Source organism: Solanum verrucosum, unplaced genomic scaffold (genome assembly GCF_900185275.1).
Source record: "Solanum verrucosum unplaced genomic scaffold, falcon-dt-bn FXZP01000254.1, whole genome shotgun sequence".
Lineage (NCBI taxonomy): Eukaryota > Viridiplantae > Streptophyta > Magnoliopsida > Solanales > Solanaceae > Solanum > Solanum verrucosum.
In genome coordinates, this window is record NW_026019983.1 from 852,721 (window position 1) to 880,572 (window position 27,852).

Consider the following 27,852-nt stretch of genomic DNA (forward strand, 5'->3'; position numbering starts at 1 on the left):
GATTTTTTCCAACAATTAGCTCCTGATGACCATATAAACAATGAAAACAACATCAAACCACAACCCCAAATGAAACAGAGAGAGAATTTTGCTTAATCCAAAGATAAACTGACCTAATTACAGAAAACTCTCAAATACAACAGCTACAAAGAAGAGATCTTTTTTCTCAAGATTACTAACCAAAGACCAAATTCACCCAAACATGGTGAAAAACGAAATGGGGTTTGCTGATTTTCAAAGAACAACCATGTACGATAACAAAAACATACAACATTAAACCAGCACATGAAGTGATCATACTTCCAACAAATAGCTTAGGGTTCGAAAAGGAACAAAAAAGGCAAGAACCCAGAATTCTAGAAAACAAACTAAGCACGTAACTAGTAACTCACCTCAAAAATAGTAAAAGATTGTTGCTTTAGGAAGAAACAGAGGTTGAGAGAAAAGCCATAGAATACTGAGTTGGGTTTTTTTGTTGTACAAGGGGCGACGGTTAGGGAAAAAGATAAGAGTAAAGAGTAAAAGAAGAACAAAAGAAGAAAGAGAAGGGGAGAAAAAGCCAAATGCCCATTGTTGCCAACACAAACAAAAGGTTGAGCTTTTGAGATTTTGTGAAATATGGTGGCAGTAACTAGAGTGAAGAAACACAAAATTCAGAAAAATATTTATTTTTTATTTTTTTATGAATTCTAATAAAAATGAACTCTTAAATACTACTACTATTGAAATTCAAATTTACAAATTTATTACTCCCCTAGTTTCATATCATTTGGCCTGTGATAAAAATAAATATTTAATTTATTTGTCCAATTTAAAAATCAAAACAGTTTTATTATATTTTTTACTTTAGATCCTTGGAATTACATAACTTTGTAAAGTAATAATAGTCAAATTAAAAGTTTGAAAGTATCTAGGGCCGTTCGAAATTGAACCGAAACCGATAATCCGAATCAAAAAAAAGTTATTGGTTTATCAATAATGAGTTATTGGTTCAATGGTTTTGATAACGGTTTTGATTTTTTTGTTATCGAATTATCGGTTCTTAACGGTTTGAGGTTTTTTCTTAGTGGGTTAACCGATAACTCGATAGTAAGTTAAATAATTATATTTATACCATTTTGTATATAAAATTCTTGACTTAGAGTTTGGTTTCTTACTTTTATTTTTTGTTGCCTCAAACTCTTGGTTATTCTACAATATTAAAATGTTTGTTTTTGAGCAAGATGTAACTTATGAACTCATGTGCATGGTTCATTTGGTTTGTCACCTTGTTTCTAAGTGATTTTCAATGATTTTCTTTGTGTCAAATCTCAACAGTTAAATCAATAACCGAACTGATAACGATCAATAACCAATAAACCAATAACCGATAAGTCTATATCTTAATGGTTCTATAACGGTTTAGCATCTCTACAACCGATAATCAATAAGCCAAATCGATAAACTTCAAAACTGAACCGAACGATACGCAGCCCTAAAAGTATCATTAATAAAGTTAGTTTAGTAAAATATATTTCTAATAAAAAATTTGTTAAAGAATTGTGGCAATACAATATGAGTCAAATAATACTCCCTATGTCCCTAATTACTTGTCTACTTTTCATTTTATAGTTGTCCCTAATTACTTGCTCATTTTGACAAATCAAGAAAGGACAAATATTTTTTTACCTATTATACCATCAATCAAAAAACTGATTACTTTGAAAAATGTAGAACTTTTCATCCACTTCATAATTAATAAGACTAAAATGGTAAACTCACTATGTCATGAATTGTTTTCTTAATATGTGTGTCAATTTAAAAGTAGACAAGTAACTAGGGACAGAGAGAGTATGAAACTAAGAAAACAATTTAGTTTAAATTGAGTAATATGGTTAATAAGAACATAAATGCTAGACTTTAATTTACTTGGGAGAGAGGCATAATTTATTGAATATCAAATGGTTAAACAAAAAAACCTCGATCAGGCTTGTAGAGAAGTGTGCATCATTTTTGAAGAACTAACCTAAACAGTTGTCCACCCAACTAATTAAACTAAAAACAGCCATCAAATATATAATACATGTATAGTATTTGTACGATAATGTATAATCTATATATACTGGATAGTAAAAATAAACAATAAATTTGTCCGGCTAGTCGTGCAAAGATCTCATTTTTCTCCCTTTTGAGTTTTGACAATATGTGCTTGGATTGACAGTCCTACAAAGATGTATAATTGGGCCTTGAAATCAAATCTGTTTGGTTGAGAAAAAGCCCATTTTTCATAAGATAATAAAGGGAAGAAGATAACGTATAAATTGAAACAAACTAAAATCACAACCTTTCATTGCTCTATCTCTCTCTCAAAAAAAAAAAAATGAAACTTCAACTCCATTTTCAACACTGTAATCTTCCATTACTCATTCAACTCAAGCACAAATCACCCATTAAAAATCCAAGATTCCCATATGGGAAAAGAGAAATTTACCAGGCAGCTTCAGAAAAAAGAAGCATAGTGAAACCATTAGCTCTGGAAATTTTGCCCAAATCCAAGAAATTATCAAGAAGTGAAATTTCTAAGGAAAGATCAAATCTTTTGGTATTGGGAGCTGTTTCTGTTGGTGTAGTGTTGTTTTTAATGGGTTTTGATGATAAAAATCAGGCATTAGCTTTGGGTCCTGAAGGTCCATTAATGGAGGAATTTTGGGAAAATATGAGAAGATATGGTCTTTATGCATTGACAGTTAGTACTGGAGTTCTTTGGGCTGTTTTTCAGCCTATTTATGAACTTTTGAAGAACCCCATTTCTGCAATTTTGATTTTGACTATAATGGGAGGCAGTTTTTATATTGTTTCTCAAGTGGTGTCTGCTATGGTTGGTGTTACTGATTTTAGTTATGATTATAACTATTAGATTTCAGTTTTGTTAATACATAAAGTGGACACAGTTACCTGGTATGGTGGGAGATGGCATCTATCGTATGGAATTAGTTAAGTTGCACGAAGGTTGGTCAAGAGGAATTTTCCATGTATGTTTATGCTTGAATTCAATTAGTAATATAATTTGCCTTCAACTTATTTTGCTCTGTCTGTACTTTCTTGATTTTAGTGTTCTGTTAGTTTAATTTCAGTTTGATATGTTTCCCTATTTACAGTTTACAGCTTCTATAATTATGTTAGTGGTGTCCATAAATGAAAGACACGAGCCGTAAGGATTCATATAGTCAACCACAATTGTTTTAGATTGATGTGCTGTTTACACATAATCAAGATATACATTTGTGATAGTTGTTTCAACAGCTTGAATTCTTATCATATAGGTCAGGCAGAGACAACTTTACAGTCATTACGAATAGGATAGATGACACACTACAAAAGGCATTCTTGCTGAAACAGAACAGTAATAACAAAATAGAAAGAGATATTATTTGCATTGTGCCATTAAGATATTAGCAACACCATAGACAAGTTAAGACTACTAAAACTTCCCAAAAGAAGATAGATTTTTACAAACTATCTGACTTAGCAGACAATAGAAGAAACAGCAAGTTTATATGGAAAAGTATTAGCATATGAGAAAGTAAGAGATTGTCCAGCAGTGAGAGGCTGTCCATCATTGACAAGGCAGTCATTATAGTTTAGTCTTCTGAAAATCTTTGGATTAATAAGCCTTGCTGAACTGAACCAACCACAACTCAAGTGAATGTTAGAAATACTACAACTTCCTGAGAAACACGCGTTTAAGACGATAACAGTATACGTTGGTATACCACTTGGAAGTGATGCTGATGGACCTTGGTTCACTTGAATGAATTTATTTGAACAACTACCTTCCCCTATTCTGTTTTCTGATCCATCACCACCAGTACTATTACCATCGCCACCATTACCATCACCAACATTACCAACGAAGCCACCAGTACCATCATCGCCACCAACATTGCCATCGTTGTCATTACCATCGCCAATATAGCCAATACCATCACCTTCACCAATATCTACATAAACAAAAGAAAATCTATTCATTCAATTTTTGACAAAGAAAGTACACGTGAAGGGTGATTAGTCGAACACCTTTTTGTATATTGAAAAAAGAATTACCAGGTAGTTGTAGTAACTTCCTAGCAGGATTGACAGTGTAGTTTAGGCCAGCACCATTCTTTTCATGAGCTAGTTCCAAAGCATTATTAATGTGTACAACTGCACAATCAAAAGATAAACATCACTTATTTAAAAACTAAAAAGAGACAGTCTGATATACTAAGTTCTCATGACTCACTATGCATACATTACATGAAAGGTATTGTACATAGTACCTATGGTATATTATAAAATTGGAAAGGATTAAACCCAAAAAAAAAGAAGACAGATGATCATACTAGAAAATAGTTGGCTATATATATGCATGCAAGTAGATTAAATTGAATAACCAAAACATGATAATTAACTAGTATAAGTTTGAACTCAATTAATTTCCCCTGAAAATAATACGTGTTGGTCTGATCACAATTCACATGCAACCAAACCAAACATTCATTTAAAAATTATGAAATTGAGACTATTCAAAACTTAAAAACTATTTGCATGTATAAGCAATTAAGTCCAATAATAATAATGATGGGGGAAGGAAATATTCAAATGATATTTGATTATACTTCTATTGAGTCGATGATCTACCAGAATCAACCTATTTACCACAACAAATGTAGAGTCTACATCATATTCACCCCAGACTCTACTTGTAAAATTATATTGAACATGTTAATGTTGTTGTCGAAAGAAGAAGGAAATATAAGTACAAATTATGAATATACCAGAGAATGAGACAAGCAACAAAACCACATAGAATATGAAAAAGCTCTTCATTGTCATTGAATATTTCAGCACTTGAATGTATTCTTCAAAGTAATGAAACTGCAAAAATATAAACCATATGACACATAGATTGAATGAAAACTTAATATGGAAATTTTTGAAGTAAAAAAATAGAGAGATAAAAGTAGTACTCCTTATAAAATCCAAAATTAGGTTGATGATACAAAATGTATAGAGGGGTAGGAGAATTTATAGTGAAAAAAAGTTGATGTATATTAATGATACATATATTGGTATAAGAGCTAGTGGATTTATGGGCTTCTTCTAACACGTACTTGTCATTCAAAGGGATCAAATATTTAATTTTTATTTCGGAAAATTAAGAGACAATTTATTATTCTATTTTTTTATTATTATTTTAATATTAAGTACTACTCCTTTTTTTAAAATGTTGAATTTAGTTATTATACTCAAAGTTAATATAGTAAAATTATCCTCAGTTTTTTTTGTATAAAAAATGTGCGTTAATGAATAATATTGAATAAGTAAAAATAGATAAATAATACTAATAATTATAGTTACCTACATTTTCCAGTAACTAGGCTGTGACTATAGTGACCACCTTTCATTTCACTGCCTGCTCCCTATATATATGTCTAGGAACTAATGACTTGCGTTTAATTAATTATTTTTTTATCTCAATTTATATGATGATATTTAATTGTAAATGAAATTTAAAAGTAAAAGAAATTAAATCCAATTCAACTCCAAAAATATGTGCATTATTAATTTGATGCGTATTTATTGATATTTTTGAAAAATCAAATACATATAATCTATCAATATTTTTAAAGAATCTTAAACAACATAACTATAAATGCAGAGGTAATTCAAGTGTCACCGTCTTTTCCATTTCATCCATAATGTATATGACTCTTACTATTTCCCTTTTATTTATTACTACGCCAATTTGCACTTTGATAAGATAAGAAATTAATAATCTGATACCATAACTAATGAAGTATGGTATGCATATGCCTCTATTCCCTTTCCTATTATATTTTTTTGAAATTTATTGATTTAATTAAAAGATAGGTTTGCCTTAAGTTTATAAATTAACTTATACTCCTTTATTTTTTTATTTTTTTATTCATGGTTGATTTGAAATGCTTCTTCATGAGAAACAATAAATAAAAAGATAATTTTATTAGCTTATTTCTATTAATTAAAAATTATCTAAATATTGAGAAATAAATAGACGTAAAATGATAAATTATCAATTAGTATTTCAAATTGAACAATTATTTTTAGCATACTGAGCAAATAAAAATAAACTATATATTGTCAATGTGAATACTTATATTCAAATACATCATTTTCAATACTTAGTTTATTGGAAACGTTGTGAAAATTAATTCATTAATTAACACTGCTATTAAAGTAGCAGTTGGAGTCCAGAAAATTTAGTCACATCGAATAATGAACCCAATGCCTGATATTTACAACTATATTTATTGTAATTAATACTTCAATTTAATTACTGCCTGAAAACATTCCTAGTCATAAAATACCATGTGAATTAGACATTTAATAATCTCTTAATGTAATACTATATTCAAGGATTAGCTAAAGATTGTTGTTGTTTAGCGATATAAGTTATTTTTGTTTCATATTACATACATTGAAATTATTATGTCATATATAACTTTATATATTAATTTCATACACCGTATATTGAACGAAATTGTTGTTTTTTTATAAATTTATTTATTTTGTGATAAAAGTTGAGAGGCCAAAAGTCAGAGATTGAACAACATTTGGCAAACCTGAACTGAAATTGGGAGTTAATTAATTGTGGTCATGAGTAAAGTCTGATATACACAAATCTCCAAGGTCAAATATGGGTCTTGGATTTATGTGATTTACAATAATACCCTTTAAAGTCGATGGTCATCAACTTTTAACGTTGTTTTATTTAAAGGACATAATTTTAATTTTTTGATCTTCAAGTTTTGCTCGAAAGTCCATAACTGTCAATCTACTTCATGTTTTTGTAAATTATTACAAGCGTTAGACGATAAAATGGTGTAATATTTTGGGGAAAAGCCTCAAGGGTAGCTATGGGCTGATTTTATTTGGGCTTTTTGGGAGAGGGGAATAGTTGGGCTGGAAACAGAGCTAGTCCTATGATTGGCAAAATTGATCCAACATTTTCTTTTATTAAAAAAAAAAATGAAAAATATTTTGGATTAACTATTTCATTACTATAAGCTAGGATACATTGTTTGTTGGATTAATTAAATTTATATTTTGTGTCAAAAGTAGAGGGTTCGGATGAATCTGCAATGGTAAATTGTAAAAGTAAAGTCATTTGTTTCAGACAGAGTATAAACAACAATTCAAAAGGATTATACAAACTAAAAATATGTGATATATCAACGGTTAACAAGTTATCAGTTTGGATTATGTAAAAAGGTCAATGAGTATTTCAATCTATTACGACTTGAGACATTAAAAGACATACACACATCAACACCTACTACAAATTAATAAGTATATGCTGCCCTTATTGTTGTGTTAGTCTAAACTCTATTTAATGGGGATTTAGTAAGAAAACGATGTACTTATATTGGAGGAAAATGTGGCATTGTTGCATATATTCTACAAGATTAATTAGTAACAAAGAAATAATTTCATTAGTGATAGAGGTCATAATAATAGAATTTAAACAAACAACACAATCATTAATTTCCAAGACAATTTTGAACAAATGAATAAGATAATCTTCTATGTATACGAATTAGGAACTCTATATTATAATATAATGAAATTACTACCATATATTATATATGTGATAAATAATTCTAAGACGGTATAAACTTTATCTTTGTTAGCTAATATTTGTAACCATATATAGGATAATATAGTTCTTAATAGTATTATATGGGGATCAATATTCTTATCCTGATAAGTGATAACCAAACAAACACTAAAATTATTATAACCAAAAATATATCAATGGTATTTGATAGAAATGGAGGGGAAAATGAAACAAATTAAATTAGATTATTAGCAAGTAAAGATAACAATCACTATCTTATCACAATTCACCTACTCAACAAAATTATCCAAACATTTTATAAATTAAAAATAATAACCTTCACGGATTAATTTGTGACCACATTTGATGTCACTTTCATAAACATTAATCTTGCTTCCATTAAGCCAAATGGGTGTACTAACTTATAAAGTTAATCATATCAATTCCTTAATCAATTAATCCCCCTTTGAATATATTGAATCTTATTGCTATTTTAATTTTAAACATTTCAATCAACAAATATTTTGACTATTTAGATACCACATATCTATATTTGTCTTGTAATTCATTATTTTTATTCTAAGTGAAGTAGGCAAAAGGAGTCTTCCCTTTGTCGTCTTACCAAAATAAATCATGTATAATTAGAAAAACGCCATTATATGGCAAGTGTCATCCAACTAAGCACAAAATTATTTTCTTTTTAATTATGTTTTGATTTCATTGTTTTGGAGTTGCGAGTCTATTAGAGAAAGTCTCTCTATCTTACAAAGATAAGGATAAGATATTCGTACATCCTATTCTCTTCAAATCTTACTTGTAAGACTACACTGAATATGTTATTATTGTTATTTTTCGATTAGATCATTCATATCTACATATACTTAAATTAAAAGCAAAGATGAGCTAGGGGTTAATTAATCTTTCCATAAAGAATTTTGATTAATTCCTCAAACTTGGAATAATTTTTTATTATACTTTTAAGCCACTTCTCATGTTTGAACCATTTTCCCCCCAATTTCATGTCATCAATGCCTCATTTTATTGGTGTTTTACCAATGAGTACTTGTTATTAAGTTCACCAAAAACCAATGTTTTAAGGAGTGTTTAACGCTCAAGCAATTGCTTAGTGTTAAGTAAGAGGTTTTATCAAGGAAGTCATCATAGCTAATCCAAGTTATACTTCTTTCTCTTCTACTCACCCCACCCCACCCACCCCACACTAAATAGTGAACGCTCTACCCAACTCTTATTATTAATTATTTGATATTTGCAATTTACTGCTCTGACTAATTCAAATTTGTGCGGCATCAAAGAGGAAGTCGTGCTCACGAGATTTTTCATTTTCATAGCTCAAAATCCGAAACTCATTATTATCATTTATTTATTTTTAAAATTATGGGGCTAGCTATAGATATGAGACTTGGTCACCTACCACTTCTCTACTGCTTAAGGAAAACTTCACAAGGCAGATTCTCCATACAACTTACAAGGGTAGGAAAACTTAACTTTTTCTTCTCTAGCTAATAGCAATTGTCTTTCTTATTTTTTACTTTGATTTGACTATATTTTCTAATTATAAAAATGCCACCTAGCTAGCGCTCTCTCCATTTATTTATTTTTGGTTCAATATAAAAGACAATCTTCATGAACATTTCATAACAATATATCATATTATATAAAAATACAAACTTTAAGAATCGGTCTACTAGCTTTATTTTTAGTAATGGAGTTGTTTGTTAAAAGAGAGAAGAAATTATTGGAATGTTTCAAAAATATAAAATTAAAAATAAATTCGGCACATGTTAGAGTCGGATTTGAAGTATATAGATTCGTGAATTTAGCCATATTAAGCGACTAAGTTCTAAATTAATAGTTTGTACAAGCTTGATAATTTTTTTAACAGAAACACAATGTTGAAATTATTGAATTTGGTTAAACCTTCAACTCGTAACTCGCATTCTAGCTCCGCGATATATTAGTTTTCTAAAAAAACCGGCTGAGCCGGCTATAATTTGTTGTTATTTTCTAGAGAGTTTGTTTGCTTCATAGAAAGAGTTGTTCTCTTTGTATAATATAATCCACTTTTTGCGGCCAATTTTGCTTATAAGTAATGAAACTCTTTTAAATAACTTTCATTCTTCTAACACTTTATATAATATAAAGTATCTCCATATATATAATTACTTTCTTTCCTTAAGCCAATAATATTTTTCACTTATAGAAGACAGAAAAATAACAAGAAGTATGGTAGGGTTTAATGAATTTGGAGATGAACATTATTTTGTTGGCCATCATACTGATGCTGTTATCTTTGAACTTAATAGTTTGCACAACCAACTCAAAGGTAATTTCATTTCTTCCTTTTTCTTACCAAAAACTTATTATTGTGCATCCCTCGACTATTTTTTTGACGGTTTGTTTTAATCTCCACAAGTAAAGATACTAAATAACCTTGTTTATTCAGACTTAGCTAATATCATTTGAACATGATCACTCGTGATTTCCATTGTGTTTTTACAACCTTCAATCTTGCATTTGTCGAACAAGCGTGTCTTGATCTTCTCTTTTTTCTTTTTTCTTATTCTTTTGAATGAATACGATTATATAACTGACTTCAACTTGTTTTCTCAACTTGTTTTCTGTTAAGGCTTACTTATTTTTCTTTTTAATTAATCTTGATCTTCTCTTTTATGAGACGAGGCCTAGGGAGCGATATGAAAATATTGCATTTTTATTCTCTATATTTACATCTACTGTTTTCATTTTATAATTTAGTTTTTAAACACATTTTTCATAATATAACGTTAAAATACGTACGATTATGAAAATATGCATATGTTTAGGGAATCGGTATTCGGTGCGGTCAGATAACGTAACGAAAGATGTAGGCGACAAAGAATATATGTTTTTTTTTTTAAAAAGTTGGTTAATTTATATTGCATCGGGAAATTAACAAAGAAAATTTTATATTATCAGGTCAATCAAAAGATATGTATGTATATATAGATTACTCTTCATAAAAGTGGGACTATGATTTTGTAAATAAAATAAATTACCAATTATAACATATAAAGAATAACGTAATTTACACCGTCGGTATATATATAATTTAGTTGCAAGAAGAGGTTTATTCAACTCTAGTTTCCTGTGACTTAGGTAATCTTTCATTTTCATGTAATTGATTTTTAACAATTATTCTTTTTGTAACATTTGTGATGCATATATTACATGTACAGAAATTTGTATAATTACAATTAGTTGTTAATTACTTTTAATTCTTGATTTTGAATATATTTTTCAGAGAAAGATAGAGAACTTGGAGCAGCTCAAAGTGAAATAAAGGCTTTGAAAGCAACAGACACTCTCAAAGATAAGGCACTTGAAGAGGTAGGTAATTAACGATTAACTTCACGTATGATTATTAAACTTTATTTGATATAACAATAAAATTACAAAGCTATATGAAACTGCATAATTATTTAATATCCTTGAAATTACCAAAAATTACTTGATAATCCAATTCCAATTTTTTTTTACAGCTTGGAAGTAATGTTCAAAGACTGGAAGAAAAAATGAAAATAAGTGAAAATCTTCTTGAACAAAAGGTTAGTCATTTTATTTATTTTCCTTAGTCTAGCTCAGAAAGCAGTATTTTATCTATGTTGCTCGGACTCTTTAAAAATGTAGACGAGTATGTGTTGGATCCTTCAAGTGTAGTGTATCTTTTAAGGATCTGACACGAGTACGACAATAATTTTGGAGAGTCCGAGAAACATAGGTATATACTAAAAGAAGTGCTAAATTGTTTTTGGTCCTGAACAAATATTGCAGAATCTTGATATCAAGAATCTCAGTAATGAGAAGAAAGAAGCTCTGGCTGCACAATATGCTGCTGAATCAACTCTTAGAAGAGTGTATGCAGACCAGAAGGACCACGATTCGCCTCCTATCGAGTCCATTATTGCTCCTCTTGAAGCAGAGATTAAGATGTATAAGAATGAGGTAATGTATATACGAACAGTCAAAACTCTCTATAACACAACATTTCACTATAACGAACTGATTTTTCATGTTATGTTATATCATACGTTCCCTATAACATCAATTCGTTATATGCCTATATCAATCAAAAAATATCCGAACACATGAAGTTGTTATAGAGAGGTTTGAGAGTATGTTGAAATTTCATTTTTGTTATGTACACCAATTAACTTGTATTTTTTTTTTTAATCTTTTTCAGATTGCAGCATTACAGGAAGATACAAGGGCTTTGGAAAGACAAAACAAGTCAAAAGAAGCAGCATTGTTAGAAGCAGAAAGGATACTAAAAAGTGCTTTAGAAAGAGCACTAATAGTTGAAGAAGTTCAGAATCACAACTTTGAGCTGAGAAGACAAATTGAAATCTGTCAGGTATGAGTTACAAAACCAGACTATAACAAGTTGTGTTGCTCGGACTCTTAAAAATGTTGATGATTTGTGCTGGATCCTCCAACAATAGTACATTTTTGGAGGATCCGTCACGGATGCAGCAACCTTTTTGGAGAGTTTGAACAACATAAATAACAAGTTAATAGATAGTATAAACATGAATTGCTCCTCATCTGCATGCAGGAGGAACACAAAATACTTGATAAGACGAACCGTCAAAAGATTTTAGAAGTTGAAAGGCTTACCCAAACTATTAAAGAGCTTGAAGAGGCAATTCTTGCTGGAGGAGCAGCTGCTAACAAGATTCGCGACTGTCAAAGACAAATTTCTGAACTACAAGTAAGATAAACCGCGAAAACAATCCATTAAAGTAACAGAACTTAATTACTCTTTGATAAACTGATTGGAGCTTTTCATGAACATGTAGGAGGAGAAGAGGACATTGGAAAGGGAACTAGCAAGACTCAAGATTTCAGCAAATCGAGTAGCAACAGTCGTGGCAAACGAGTGGAAAGATGAGAATGACAAAGTCATGCCTGTTAAACAATGGCTAGAAGAGAGAAAACTTTTGCAGGTCACTAGAACAATATGCTTATAAGTCTGATCAAATGAGTTATCATACTTAACTAGTCAATTTCTTTGAGTAACTTTGTGTATTTGGATTGTAGGCGGAGATGCAACGACTAAGAAACAAGCTCGTGATATCGGAGAGAACTGCTAAGGCTGAAGCACAAATCAAGGTGAGATCTTGTTTTTACATATACAGTCAAACCTCTCTATAACAGCATCGTTTGTCAATGATACTTTCCGGCTGCTATTGTGAAATGTTGTTACAGAGAACATTTATAGCATAACATGAAAGATCGGTTCCACAGAAAATATGGTTGTTATAGAGAGGTCTGACTGTATATTCTGATATTTTGGTATCTCATCTGTTAAACATATGCCTGTAGGACAAGCTAAAATTGAGGCTCAGGACTTTGGAAGAAGGGCTAAAGCAAGTAACAAGTGTCTCTGTCATTCCTAATGGATCGCCAAAACCTCAAAAGACTAATCATTTGTTTAGTATATTGTCGAGCAATGCTGGATTGAAAAAGAGATCAACGTCTCAACCAAGGGCATCTGCCATCAACAAAAGTTCAGAGAACAGAAGGGATGATGCTTCGAAGCAATTCAACAAGGAAGGCTCGGGAGATAGCTTGGTGAAGAAGAGCCTGTGGGCTTCTCGAAATAAGGTTGCTGAAAAGGAAAATGCAGAAATCAAAGAAAATTCTAACGGGCACATATATAGCAAGGAAATGACAGATACACAGAAAATCAAGAACAGGGTTGGTGACCATGAAGATAATAAGAACACTGGAAGTAACGAGAGCAATGATAACGATATGGTATCAGGACTTTTGTACGATATGCTTCAGAAAGAGGTACTTTGTTTGAGGAAATTCTGTGAGACAAAAGAGTCTGTTTTGAATGCTAAAGATGAAGAAATCAAGGTAAACTATCATGCCCTTTCACCATCAAATACATAACAGAAATATCACAATTCCTTTCAAAAAATTTTTTGTATATATTCCAGATGCTAATGAAGAAGATTGAGACATTAAACAAAACCATAGAAGTTGAATCTAGGAAAATGAAGAGAGAATCAGCTATAAGAGAGAAAGATTCAGTATCATCGATGAAGACAGATGAAAATGCAAGAAGCAAAAAATCATTAACAAGGTCTGCATTTCCTCTCTTCTTTTTTACACTTTCTATGTAGAGATAAAATAACTCATCCAAATATCTAACTTCATTTGTTCTGCAGCTCCATCAGGATCAAAACATATTGAAGAAGATACATACGTTGGTAAAAAAAGATCAATCAGATCCCTTTGTTCATCAGTGTGATATATTCTTACAAAATTCTTGTATATACAAAATGCAATTGAGTTGAGTAGCTACAGAATAAAGTTGTGATTAATTTGTGAAGTGAGGAACTAATTCAATCATATTTTGGAGAGTGATTCATATTCTTATTATCTCTCGTTGATTCGTTTTGCCTATATCCTTCTTTGATAAGCAGTAACTATTCGAAAATGAGAGTGGCATACATGTATTCAAGTTTCAGAAATGTGTATTATTTCTTTTGTTCATGTACAATGCTATAATCAAGAAACATACATTTCATTTTGGGCTTATAATTGAGTTAGAAAACAATAGGAGAATGTGAAGCTTTGTATCTTATAAGTTATTGCCCTGATAATTAAACTCTGGGATGGCAGGTAAAAATGGCCACCCTTCTTGATATCTCCCTTATAACAATAACAATGTCTCATTCTCAAACAAGTTGAGATTGACTATATGAAACCTCACCAAATAAATAAACGAGAAAACTACTAAAAGCTCTCAATATTTTCTACAGGCATTAATATAATGTGATGATTCATCGTTAATTGGCTAGTTTTAAGCTAGCTGCCAATCAACCGCAACCCTTCTTTATCTGGCTTGATATGGACAATGTGAGCAAGCTCATACTGACATTTCTTGATGTCACCTCCCTCCAATATGTTCGCTTTTTTCATGTACAGTGTCAGAATGGGGAAAAATGGCGTTGGTTTTGCACCTACACAAAATATTCTTATGATCTTTCTCTAATAACTCTACAACTCTGGAATTGTATCTAAACATGGCCTCCATTTCTTACCTACTACTCTTCTTCTTCTCTTTCCTTTGAAGGATCGAACGATTTTTCCAGATTGGAGATCTTTAACATTGTTCAAAAAGATCTCCAACTGTTCTTTCGTCAATACAATCTTGACTCTCTCGCTCTTACAACTATCACGGAGTTCATAAATCTCCGCAGAAGTCAGCTTCTGCACTTGCTGGGAGAAAATGGACGTTTTCTCCAGCAATTTGTCTTCTTCCTCGAAACTACAAACTCTTTCTTTCCTTATGTTAATGCAGTTCCCCATGACTTATTATTTGCATGTACATTACGACTAATGAATAGCTGTTCTATATATATATATACAGCTGCTATAACATGTACCAGACAAAGAAACGTGCAGGCAACCTTCATTTTTGGTCTAAAAAAGGCATTTTACAGTTTGCAGCACCCTGCATTATTAGTTTCAGGAACAAGAAATATTAAAGTATTACATGGAAGTCAAAACTCTACAATTATCTAATCATCTAACACTATTTTAAGGCACCGTCAGAGTTGAATATTGTTAATTCTTTCAGAAAGTCAAGAGGGGTGCATCATTCACTATACATTGCACCCCTTAAGTCGGTACCTAATTAAGAGTCCAACTACACAAATTAAATTTAAAACCAGAAAGTTCAAATCTTGGCTCCGACTCTGGCTAAGATGATGAAAGAGAAAATAATGTCAACATTTTCAATACTTGCATTCAAAGTTAGTACTGTACTTATTATTTTGATAGAATCAGACAGAAGGCTCATCTGGGGGATTGGACATTGAGACTTCCTTGCTCTTACGCCCCGATGTAAGGCAAATAAGATCGAAGGAAATTGGATTCTTCCATTTATCACTTGAATGATATATGGTAAGAGTTCAAGTTCAATGAAGTGACTTTCGAGTGTACAGAACGATCCAACACCTCAAGAACACGAACATGACATTTCTCAAGACGTCATTTAGCTGAACAATTCCATTCACTCTATAACAAGTTCACGAAAATCACATCAATTTATCTATTGACTTGACCTTTACATACAGAATAATGATATACAGTAAGAAGGCAAGACGAAATATCAGATACTTGGATCATTTGGCACAAGATTTCAGCTAAATATGGGGGAATTTCTTTAGTTGAATATTCACAGCTGAGCTCTTGACTGTACTAACTTGTAACTAAACAATCTCAACACGGTTTAATTAACGTGATGATGCTTTCATAGGCCATAGCTCTTAGAGTTGTGTGCATCAGAAGGTGATAAATAGACAGACGGAAAAGAAGCAGAGAATATCAGGCTAGCTGAGCATATTAATGCTGAAAATGGGGAGGCGTAACAAATGGAGAAAAATTGGACCTAGTTAATGAGCTCAAGTCTAAGTATATATGAATGACCTGATTCCTTGCTTTGTTAAAATAACAGAGCTAAATTTTTCATCAACTTCCATTACATTGTGACAACATACATCAAGGATACCTGAATTTTGTGGCTAACTAGCTAGTAACAGGGAAAGCAAAATACCATTACTAAATAAAGTTGAACATCCAATTACATGTAGTGACATTCAGTCCTTCACAATATTCCACAAATTCAGATTAGCAGTCCACATTTAATTAGGACAACTAGCTCTGAATTTCCTGACATATGCTTGTTGTCTTGGTTAGGACAACTAGCTCTCAGTGGAGATGGTAGGTCGTGTTATGGAGAAAGAGTAAGTGATAGCCTCGTAGGAGGCGGAAAGAGGAAGAGGATGAGGTAGGCGTACTCCAGCTGGTAAGGAAGAGCTCGAAGAGGTTGAATCAAGAGATCTGGTGCTGCTCGTCTTGATTTGGTGTAACCAGAGTAGTCAATGCTGCTCAAAACATGGATGGATCAAAGGCAGATCACATTTTTCTTCCCCCAATAAAGCAAAGCTATCAGCAAAACTGAACAACTTGATGTTGATCTCAAATTTAGTCATTTGGTTACACTATCCATTTTATTTTCAAGTATTTAATCAGCAATGCCTCCAGTGTACAATGTACGGTGAGTATGCTCCTATTTATCTCTGATACTAATTTTCTTGAGCAATTCAACTGTTGGTATTAATTTCAAGAAGTATGTGCATGGGTAAAACCAATGCTTATTATATGAAAACTAGGACGCCAAATAGGGTATTACCTTTATGGCTTTTCTCAGTAGACTGATATGCAATAAAGGTTACCTTTGGGAAAGCAAAGAAAATTTATACGTCATAACAACATTTTCCATGTTTTCCATCAGTTTATTTTAGTGTTCTATGCAAGATATGGTAAGATTTTCCGGAAATTTATACGTCATAACAACATTTTCCATGTTTTCCATCAGTTTATTTTAGTGTTCTATGCAAGATATGGTAAGATTTTCCGGTAGAATTAAAATATTAATATGATATCTCATTCATTTTTCCTCAAATTCTTTTTCTATTGCTGATTGCAAGAGATACACTTGGATAGCTACAAAACTCAAAATTCAAAACTCCCCATCTAGAAACAAGAGGTATCCTAAACAATGAATAATCTACTAAAGGTACCTTTCAGATGTAAGAGAAACAAAATCTCTGTAGCACAAGAATTATCAAGGCCAGAGAGCAAAGAACCCTGACCATTGCTAAGCAGCAACCACCTCTTGAGCACGTCTAGACTCCAACCATGATGTAGCTGCAACCTTTGTAGTCAAAAACCACCCAGCCTTATCAGGTGCCTCATGGAATGGAGCGTTTAATTCCTTAAGGTGCGACTCAAATACACCTGCCAGACCTTTCTCGGAATATTTATGTTTTCCATGTCCTGTGTTGATTCCAAGCAATGATGGGAACTCTTCCCCACTTTCAAGTGCTTTGTTCAAGTCATTAACCCAGATGTGCAATGCTGTTAAAGCTGCCCCAAGTGAGAGGCTCTTCAAATGTAAAGACCACTGAGTAGCAGTTCGAGACATAATATCCGTATAGATGTTGAGAGTTAGTCCAACATCTAACAACTCACAAGCTCTCTCCAACTGGTTAAGATTGACACATATGTCAATCAAACAGTTACAGTAAGCTTTCCGGACATCCATAGTTGCACAATCCAAAAGTTCAGCAGCATGTTTCTTAAAAGCCCCTTCTTCTTCTTCAACTTCATCATCCACCAGGAATTTCACCACGTAACCAAGCTTCGGATTTGCCCTCTCAAGGCAGATAGTTAGCTTGTGAAGGTCTTCCTTTGCTGTTTGTGTCAAAACATTAAGAAGACAACCGGTAAACCGCTCATCTGCAGATAATCCCAAATCTGACAGCCTATCGAAAGTTCTTACTACATCATCTGTCCGACCTGCTTTTCCATAACACTGAATAAGCGAGGTCAAGACAAAGATATTCGGTTCAAACCCTGCTTCCATCATCTCATTCAATGTGAATTCCGCCTCCGAGACCTTCCCACTACAAGAGAATATGGTGATTAGAGAAGAGTATGTCCAGCTGTCAGGTTGGCAAGTCTCTGAGGCCGAGCTTTTCATCTCCTCAAAAATGTTAACAGCCTCATCCGTAAGTCCGACATCAGCACACATTGCCAAAAGTGTATTATATAGTACCACACTCAACTCCAATCCCTTCTCCTTCATTTCTTTATAGATTTTAAGAGCATCTTCACTATAACGAGCCCTACCATAAGCCCGAATGAGTGAAGCATAGGTACCCCAACTTGGTTGAAATCCATTGCTTAGCATTTCCCCATAGATGTTCTTTGCCTGCCATGGCCTCCTAGCTCTTCCCATAGCATCCAACAAACTGTTATACACAGTCATGTTAGGCTTTACACCGAGCGCTTTCATTTCCTCGTACACATTCAAGCACCCATCAAAATTCCCCGCAGCCCCATAAATCCTAATCAACGTCGCAAATGTCACAGCATCTATACGCCATTTCTCTGTTCTCGCACGATCATACAAACTCAATGCCATATCTACATTACCAGCCTTACCATAAGCATCAATCATCACAGAATACGTAACATCATCGGGTTCACACCCAAAAGATGGCAACTTTTCAAACCATTCAATAGCTTTTTCAGGCAAATTACACTGCCTAGCACAACTAATAATAGTCGAGAAAGTAACATTATCAGGCTTTACCCCTCTCTCAAGCATTTCATCAAACACCTTCTCTGCTCTATCCAAATCCTTATTTTTCCTCAAAACTTTCAGCGTCACATTATACACAATTACCTCTTTGCTCAATTTCAACCTTTGTTGAAAATACTTCATCGCCAGCAACGCAGTTTCAGCATTAGTCATGTTATTCAAAGTCACAACAGCATCTTGCTCTACTATTTTGTCACCCAAATCAGCTAAAACATTAAAAACATCTTCTTCTACAGGTTTACAAGAATCCAAAGACTCAGCCACTTTCATTAGAGAAGCATACCTGAAATCGTAAGACTTCCGCTTCAGCTCAGAAGCTCGGGGGCTTTTGGGGTTGACCCAAAGCTTGCTTTTTGATGAAGAAACAGCTTTTCTATCTGAGTATTGAGAATTATTGGGATTTGATACCTGGGATTGTTCTTGAAGTGACACTTGGGTCGTTCGGATACAAGATTTGGAGTAAAATTTGAGGGGAAAAGTGAATTTTTGGGGAGAATTGAAGTTGCAGAAGATATTGGATTCATAGAGAGGAGAAAGTGTAGAGCTTGGAGTAGACGCCATTTTCTTGGAGCAAAGCTTTAGCGTTGCCGCCCGCCTTATCAACTATGGTGGAAGAGGTGAAATTGATCAAAAAGGATTGACATATTGCCCCTTAAAAGTTTAGGATTATGAACAATTTACCCCCTACACTTTTGAAATAGTCATTTGAAAACTATTTCAAGTAAATGTGGATTCCCTATTATTTTTTTCTAGACAAATTTAGTTCCTTTAATATCATTGTGAATTCGGTTCAGACGTTGGATACCTATTCAGAAGTTATCACAATTCTAGAGGCTTGATCGAATCAAGCTTCTACAATTTGAGAATCTCTTTGTTGAATGGCTTGTGCTTCTCGGTCGGAATCAAAGATTTGACCTTTTCGAGTTCTGTTTGTGACTCACTTGAGGCCCGAGAAATAAAGAAAAGTTGTGTATGAACGAGATATTCAGTAACAAAAAGAAGGAAAATGACTAAATAGAGAAACTCTCGAGCATTTAGCGATCTCAAATGTGAAGTTGTCTGATGGAAAACTAATTGCATGTTCGGTTTAGATAGGACTTTTTATGTTGAAAATTTCTCGTTCCTTTTCATGTGAACTTCTCAACGAATTATTTCAAACTTGAGGGGTCCTATGTATTCCATCTCTCGAGCCACGAAGAAAATCCCCTCATATCTTTAGCATATGATAAGATAGGAAATTTCCCATATTATCCTTTACAAACCATAGTTTGTAATGTGTTTCTTATTGTCATAGTTTCAACAATAATTAACTTCCTAACCGATTGCATTGGAGAGCCAAAAGAATGAAACATCAAACCACGAGTTGTTTTTCAAAAAAAAATCCCAAATATTGAATACTTATAACTCTAATTCTAGAACAATTAGGCTTAATTAGTCGTACAATACTTTTTTTTCTCCAACCAAAATAACAATCTTATAACTTATTTTATGTGGAAACTTAAGTATCTTCATTGAGTGGTACCCAAATTGGAATTAGAAGGATTTTCAATTGAACTTGTTAAATTTTTTGAGAAATTAGACCACTAGTAATGTTGAAAAATGACATTTATTAATCAATCAAGGCTTTGCCAACAATCTAGTTAACAACTTTTATGCTATTTTACAAAAGAAAATTAACTATACATTGTTTATTATTTATAACAATTTGTAAAGAAAAAAAGACAACCACATTAATAGAAGCCCACATTGATGAGCCCAGACATTGAACCATAACAATTGGGCCACCTTACGTAATTGAGCAACCATTAGCATTTTCATCATTCAAGTACTGATCACATCTGCTCACATAACAGCCCCTACCATAGCCATAAGGCCCAGGCCTAGGCTGTCTTCCACACCCTTGATAACATGGGCCCCCAGTTTGGCCTTCGTGGCATTGTCCACAACAATATCCTGGGGGCGGAGGGACCAATCTTCCATACCATTGATAACATGGGCCCCTGGTTTGGCCTTCGTGGCATTGTCCACAACAATATATGTGTGGCGGTTGTGGGTATTCTTGAATTAGCATTGGCATTACGAGAGCAACTAGTTTAGGTTCAGGAACTTCTTCAGGCTTTTTGAGCTCTTTAGGTTTTTCAATGATAACAACCTCAGGCTTTTCAATGATGACAACATTAGGTTTTATGGGCTTTGTAGGCTCTTTAATGATGACACCATTAGATTTTATGGGCCCTATAGACTTTTCGGGGTCTTTGATTTCAATGCTTTTTATTACTCCACATCCTTTACTACACAATTTGTCACGAAGTTTTTCAGGATTACAACAAACCGCAGTGATTGTGACTGTATTGCCCTTCTCATCATATACTTGGTCTCTAATTTCTATTCCCAAAAAAAAATTGAAACCACAAAAAAAAAAAAAAGGAAAAAAATCAAATTAATTCTTATTCATGTTATAATTATATTGAATAATTCAAGAAAAAAGAAACTTACGAGGGAATTTACAGAGAATTTTTTTGACCTTTTTGTAGCAGTTTGAACATTGAAGATCAACCTTGAGTACCATGATAGCGGTCTGATAATTAAACAATAAATTGAAGTAATTGTAAGCACACAATTAATCAAAGCTCTTATAGAAAGATTTGTGAACAATATTATGCAAGAATGAACTAAATTATTTTGTATTTGTGGAAGTGAAAAGATACAATAGGAGAACAAAAATTCAGAATCTATTTAAGTGCGATTATATAATCAATCATATGTATTAAATTCTTGATCAAACGTCATATAGCTATAGATAGATAGATCATAATCTTTTTCGAATACAGAAAATTAGTGAATTCATACCTTTTCACCCCCCATGGTTGATACTTGAAGAAAATGGATTTTGTGTGGAGTGAAAAGAGTGTAGCTTTCATGAAAATATATACTAGTATGCATGAAACGTCAAAAATTCATGATAACATCTAAATTGGCAGCCACTAGAATTGCTGACTATATATATTCTCTCAATTATTTGCATGTACTGACTGCCTTTGATGGTCACATTTCACCTTCCCTTTCATACCAAGCAATTATATTCTCTTTTGATTTCTCATTCGATGTTCGATATTTACATCGAAGTCGATTAAATTTTATTTGTGGGAACAACCCTTCCAACAAGATTTTTTTATTTTTACAAGAATTTAAACTCAAGACCTCTAATTAAAGATAGAGGAAACAATCAATATTAATACCAAAACACATATTATTTTCAACTGTTTTTTCTAGATCTACATAATCAATTACAGGTAAATTTTATGACGATAAGCATAACAACATGATAAAATGAATGGAAATTAATCAATTACTACATATTAAATTAGAATATTAGGAAGGGAAAAAAAGAATCTTCACATTTTATCATTAATAAGCAGGGAGATACCTTTTGAGTTCAATAGAATTAAATAATTTTGATCCAAATCATTTATATGTTTTAGGAAATTTATTTAAACATTTATCTAAATTGATTGGCAAGGGCGACTCTAATAAATCGGTGGTCTAAAGCCAAATCCGAATGGAGGCCTTAAATTTGAATATATATTTTTTATGAAGTTTATTATAGTCAATTATTTAATCTTTCTTGAGATATAATATTCATAATTTGTCAAACTTCTATTACTTCTTTGCTCTTTTATAAAAAGTTTTTATTTTCTACAAATAATACTCGATATTTTTAAAAAAAAAATACTTATAACCTATTTATTTTTTTTAAATGAGGCCCCTCAAATTTTGGGGCCTAAGGCAATTACTTTTTTTGCAAAGCTGTAGCGCCCCTGTAGATTGGGTTGGTGCACTGCTCCCACATGGTGCCTAACTCTATGGGCGCGTTTGGCCATAAATTTCCCAAATAATATTTGGGAAAAAATTTGTCAAATAGTGTTTGTCCATACAATTTGCTATTATTTGGCAATATTTTTGACAAATATCCCAAATTTCCAAATACTAGTTTTTCTAGTATTTGGGTCAAATCTCATTATTGGGATCTTTTGAAAATTGAAATTTTACACCAAACTTTTATCTTTTACAAAAACACCCTCTATAGTAGTTGTTTGCATTGTAGTACATGATTTTTTACGTGAATACCAAAGTAGTGATGGAATATTCAGTGAATATGAAAGTGATGATATGGTTGTTGATGAAAATGATGAATAATCGGTTTAGGGTAACAAAGTCATGTGCTTTGTCTACTTCACGAGCACCTTTTTGAGTGGGTAATATATCAAAAGAATCGAAACTTCGAGGGAAGCTTATATCTAAAATTTAGGGCAATTTGGAGAAGATTTAGAGTGGTTTCGCATCAAATTTCAGAACAATGGAACGAAGAAGATGAAGAACATGAACTTTTTAGATTCGCTGGAAGTTGTCCGGTTATTAAAATTAGTAGTGGATCTGTTAGGAATTAAATATTGGATAAAAAATTATCTTAGTATTCAAAGTTTATTGAAGAAAATCATTTGGGTATCCCTGTATTAAGCTTATCCAAGCTTAAATTTGCTTTGATTTTAAAAAAAATTGATACATAAATTAAAGATTTTTGATATATAATTCTTGATTGTGGAGAGTAATGGGTGAAATTGCTATAAATGATTTGTGGTGTATCATTAATGTAGTGATAGCAATGGTTTCAAGATAGTGAAGAAATTTGGTGCTGCCATTGAGTCCAATTGCTATGAAGAAGAAAAAAATCAAGAAAAAGAAGAAGCAAAAGGATACATATATTTAAGAAAATAAAAATAAAAATTTAATATTGGTTTTTGGTCTTCTTCACTCTCTTTAAGAGAGTGAGATACACTCACTTTGCCAGGTAAGCGTTTAGGGAGGTAATAATTCCAATTTTAAACAATTCAGGGGGGTGATAGGACCCCGTAAACTTGAAGTGTGTAGTTGGTAATTCGAATATAGGTTAGGGGGGCATTTGACCATTTTCTCAACCGTAGTTTGTAATGTATTTCTTATTGTCATAGTTTCAACAATAATTAACTTCCTAACCGATTGTGTTGGAGAGCCAAAAGAATGAAACATCAAACCACGAGTTGTTTTTCAAAAAAAAAAAAATCCCAAATATTGAAGACTTATAACTCTAATTCTAGAACAATTGGGCGTAATTAGTCATACAATACTTTTTTTTCTCCAACCAAAATAATAATCTTATAACTTATTATATGTGGAAACTTAAGTATCTTAGTTGAGTGATACACAAATTGGAATTAGAAGGATATTCAATTGAACTTGTTAAATTTTTTGAGAAATTAGACCACTAGTAATGTTGAAAAATGACATTTATTAATCAATCAAGGCTTTGCCAACAATCTAGTTAACAACTTTTATTCTATTTAACAAAAGAAAATTGACTATACATTGTTTATCATTTATAACAATTTGTAAAGAAAAAACGACAACCACATTAATAGAAGGGCCCACATTGATGAGCCCAGACATTGAACCATAGCAATTGGGCCACCTTACATAATTGAGCAACCATTAGCATTTTCATCATTAAAGTACTGCTCACATTACAGCCCGTACCATAGCCATAAGGCACAGGCCTAGGCCCAGGCCCATAGTTATCGTAACATGGGGCGGAGGGACCGGTCTTCCATACCCTTGATAACATGGACCCCAGTTTGGCCTTCGTAGCATTGTCCACAACAATGTCTCGGGGGCGGAGGGACTGGTCTTCCATACCCTTGATAACATGGGCCCCCGGTTTGGCCTTCGTATCATTCTCCACAACAATGTCTCGGGGGCGGAGGGATCGGTCTTCCATACCCTTGATAACATGGGCCCCCCGTTTGACCTTCGTAGCATTGTCCACAACAATATCTGTGTGGCGGTTGTGGGTATTCTTGAATTGGCATAGGCATTACGGGCTCTGGTGCTGGTGGTGGAGCAACTGGTTTAGGTTTAGGAACTTCTTTGGGCTTTTCGGGCACTTTGGGCTTAGGCTTCTCAACTTCTTTTGGCTTTTCAGGTGTCTTAGGTTCGGGCTCTTTGGGCTTTTCGGGAGGTTTGGACTTTGGAGGGTCTTTGATTTCAATGCTCTTGATTACACCATATCCTTTACTACACAATTTGTCACGAAGTTTTTCAGGATTACAACAAACCACAGTGATTGTGACTGTATTGCCCTTCTCATCATATACTTGGTCTCTAATTTCTATTCCCAAAAAAAAATTGAAACCACAAAAAAAAAAGGAAAAAAATCAAATTAATTCTTATTCATATTATAATAATATTGAAGAATTCAAGAAAAAAGGAACTTACGAGGGAATTTACAGAGAATATTTTTGACCTTTTTGTAGTAGCTTGAACATTGAAGATCAACCTTGAGTACCATGATAGTGGTCTGATAATTAAACAATAAATTAAAGTAATTGTAAGCACACAATTAATCAAAGCTCTTATAGAAAGATTTGTGAACAATATTATGCAAGAATGAACTAAATTATTTTGTATTTGTGAAAGTGAAAAGATACAATAGGAGAACAAAAATTCAGAATATATATAAGCGTGATTATATAATCAATCATATGTATTAAATTCTTGATCAAACGTCATATAGCTATAGATAGATCGATCAGAATCTTTTTCGAATATAGAAAATTAGTGAATTCATACCTTTCCACCCCCATGGTTGATACTTGAAGAAAATGAATTTTGTGTGGAGTGAAAAGAGTGTAGCTTTAATGAAAATATATACTAGTATGAATGAAACATCAAAAAGTGTTATGAAGAAAAAAAAAAAAAAAAGGAATAAAGTAGGAAAACATCTTTAAAATTAAATGAAAGTTAAAATTCATGGTATCATCTAAATTTGCATGTACTGCCTTTGATGGTCACATTTCACCTTCCCTTTCATACCAAGCAAATATATTCTCTTTTGATTTCTCATTCGATGTTCGATATTTATATTAAAGTTGATTAAATTTTATTTGTGGGATGACCCTTCCAACAAGATTTTTTTCATTTTTACAAGAATTAAACTCAAGACATCTGATTAAAGATGGAAGAAACAATCAATATTAATACCTAAGACATTATTTTTAACTGTTTTATCTAGGTTTACATAATCAATTAGAAGTAAATTTTATGATGATAAACATAACAACTTGATAGAGTGATTGATGATTAATTTGTTATAACATGTTAAATTATAATACTAGCAAGGGAGGAAAATAATCTTTACATTTTATCATTAATAAGGGAGGTACTTTCGAGTTCTGTAGAATTAAACAGTTTTGATCCAAATAATTATTTATATGTATTAGGAAATTTATTTAAATATTTATCTAAATTGGTTGGGTTGGTGTACCACCCCCACATGGTGCTAGCTATATGTAGGCATTCAATCTTTAATTTGACATTAAATTTTACCTAATTTGTAATCATAAATCTTTTCCACTTTTTTGTCTTCTACAAAAGAGACTAAATGAAGATGATTGAACATAGTTGACACATATAATAATGGACTAATTAGAAAAGTTGTAAGTGGAAAATGATTAATTGTGGTGTGTCGGTTAATGTGCATGTATCACAATCAATTTTAAAGGTATATGTTATCTCTTATCAACACATGCACCAAGTAAGTCTTCGACATATATATGAGAAGAAATCACATTGTTTTTTTTTTATTGTCTCCATTACAACTCCTGATTTTCAACTCAATTTATTGACTACTAGGTCACACCTTGAAGGTCTAACCCCGTGACCTTATTGATAGTTTAGAAAAGATCAAATAATTTCAAGAAACGAATCCAAGATTTGAAGTTTATGAATTCATCCTATATCAATCTGAAATTAATATTTAATATAGTAATTGGTCCATAATTATATATTTAGTAAATTAATAAATAAAACCAAATTGATAGCGATGATATAGAAAAGTCAAAGGTCAACATCATTAGTACTAAAAAAATGCGGGATTCTTTTATTTTAGGTAGAAGTTTAATGTCAAGGTGGGTAGTGAGGGACCAAACTCATAATCCATAACTACAAAGTGAGGGGCGGCTTAATAACTTTGTTGATCTATAGCCAAATTCTAAATTATTTTAATTTATGTGATAGTGTTTGATTCAATACGAAGATTAATAGGGAATAATTATCATGTTAAAATATAAATTGTATAATGAATTTAATTTATTGAAGGTACTGAAAGATTGCATAAAAATCTATTATCAAACATTTTGAAACCTTCTTGAAACGCCACAAGTTCGACATGTGATCTCTTGAAGTTCAAACATGTTTGATTTGATAATGATGTCTCTGTATACACCTTATTTGATACTTTATTCTCATGCAATCTTATCCAAATCAATCGACGATAAGAAAGAACAATGAAATCTAAATATATTATCCTAGTTGTAGCATGATTGACTAACCACTAATATTCAGAAATTATTGTTATTCTTAGCATGATTGAAATGCTTCTTCGTAAAGTAAAGCACCAAAATTAATATCTCCCCAAAATTACGTAACATATTTAAATTAAAAGAGATACTTTGTAAGTAACCTGTTGAGGATGTCCATTAAGTATTTCAATTTGAAAGTGAATTCCCAGGGCCATTCATAAAGTTGGGCTATTTTGTTCTATTAAATTGGCCCATAAAATCAAGAGTTCGTACCACATTCTTGCACAAAAGCCCATAATGAGAATCATATCCATATATCTCATTGAGAATTTACATAAATTTCACTAGTTTAAAAGTTAATTACTTAGATACACTTTAGTTTGCAATATTACGTATACTATATAACAAAAAAAGATCTTTAGTGGTAATTAATTAACATCAATAGCTCAATTGCCGCTAAGTATGTATTTTTAGCGGCAATTAGCACTCTTTGTATATGTCCCTAGAGCCTTTAGCGACATTGAATCTAATGACACTTAACTAATTAATGTTGGTAAAGACTTTAGCACTCTTTATTAATGTGTCTATTTATT

General features: G+C 32.2%; 5 protein-coding genes and 1 pseudogene across 5 annotated transcripts; 2 read left to right on the forward strand and 4 right to left on the reverse strand.

Annotated features, from left to right (window-relative positions):
* Positions 1-2,303: 2,303 nt before the first annotated feature.
* Positions 2,304-2,905, forward strand: LOC125817904 (uncharacterized). Its single transcript, XM_049497411.1, has one exon. The coding sequence runs from the start codon at positions 2,360-2,362 to the stop codon at positions 2,894-2,896; it is 537 nt and encodes a 178-aa protein (XP_049353368.1). The 5' UTR covers positions 2,304-2,359; the 3' UTR covers positions 2,897-2,905.
* Positions 2,906-3,504: 599 nt separating this feature from the next.
* Positions 3,505-4,854, reverse strand: LOC125817903 (TPD1 protein homolog 1-like). Its single transcript, XM_049497410.1, has 3 exons — positions 4,797-4,854; positions 4,084-4,182; positions 3,505-3,980 (listed from the first exon to the last, which is right to left on the reverse strand). The coding sequence occupies exons 1-3, from the start codon at positions 4,852-4,854 to the stop codon at positions 3,505-3,507; spliced, it is 633 nt and encodes a 210-aa protein (XP_049353367.1).
* A 5,002-nt stretch (positions 4,855-9,856) lies between these two features.
* On the forward strand, positions 9,857-14,160 carry LOC125817892 (microtubule-associated protein 70-5-like). The gene is made up of 11 exons (XM_049497399.1): positions 9,857-9,962; positions 10,920-11,005; positions 11,158-11,223; positions 11,450-11,620; positions 11,859-12,029; positions 12,231-12,386; positions 12,475-12,621; positions 12,716-12,787; positions 13,001-13,540; positions 13,624-13,769; positions 13,855-14,160. Exons 1-11 carry the CDS (start codon positions 9,863-9,865, stop codon positions 13,877-13,879), a joined length of 1,680 nt encoding a protein of 559 aa, XP_049353356.1. The 5' UTR covers positions 9,857-9,862; the 3' UTR covers positions 13,880-14,160.
* A 2,962-nt stretch (positions 14,161-17,122) lies between these two features.
* Positions 17,123-19,471, reverse strand: LOC125817889 (pentatricopeptide repeat-containing protein At4g16390, chloroplastic). The gene has a single exon (XM_049497396.1). The coding sequence runs from the start codon at positions 19,425-19,427 to the stop codon at positions 17,358-17,360; it is 2,070 nt and encodes a 689-aa protein (XP_049353353.1). The 5' UTR covers positions 19,428-19,471; the 3' UTR covers positions 17,123-17,357.
* Positions 19,472-20,580: 1,109 nt separating this feature from the next.
* LOC125817907 (protein PYRICULARIA ORYZAE RESISTANCE 21-like) lies at positions 20,581-25,266 on the reverse strand (annotated as a pseudogene).
* Positions 20,587-21,800, reverse strand: LOC125817899 (protein PYRICULARIA ORYZAE RESISTANCE 21-like). The gene is made up of 3 exons (XM_049497407.1): positions 21,717-21,800; positions 21,363-21,444; positions 20,587-21,251 (listed from the first exon to the last, which is right to left on the reverse strand). The coding sequence occupies exons 1-3, from the start codon at positions 21,729-21,731 to the stop codon at positions 20,653-20,655; spliced, it is 696 nt and encodes a 231-aa protein (XP_049353364.1). The 5' UTR covers positions 21,732-21,800; the 3' UTR covers positions 20,587-20,652.
* Positions 25,267-27,852: the final 2,586 nt, after the last annotated feature.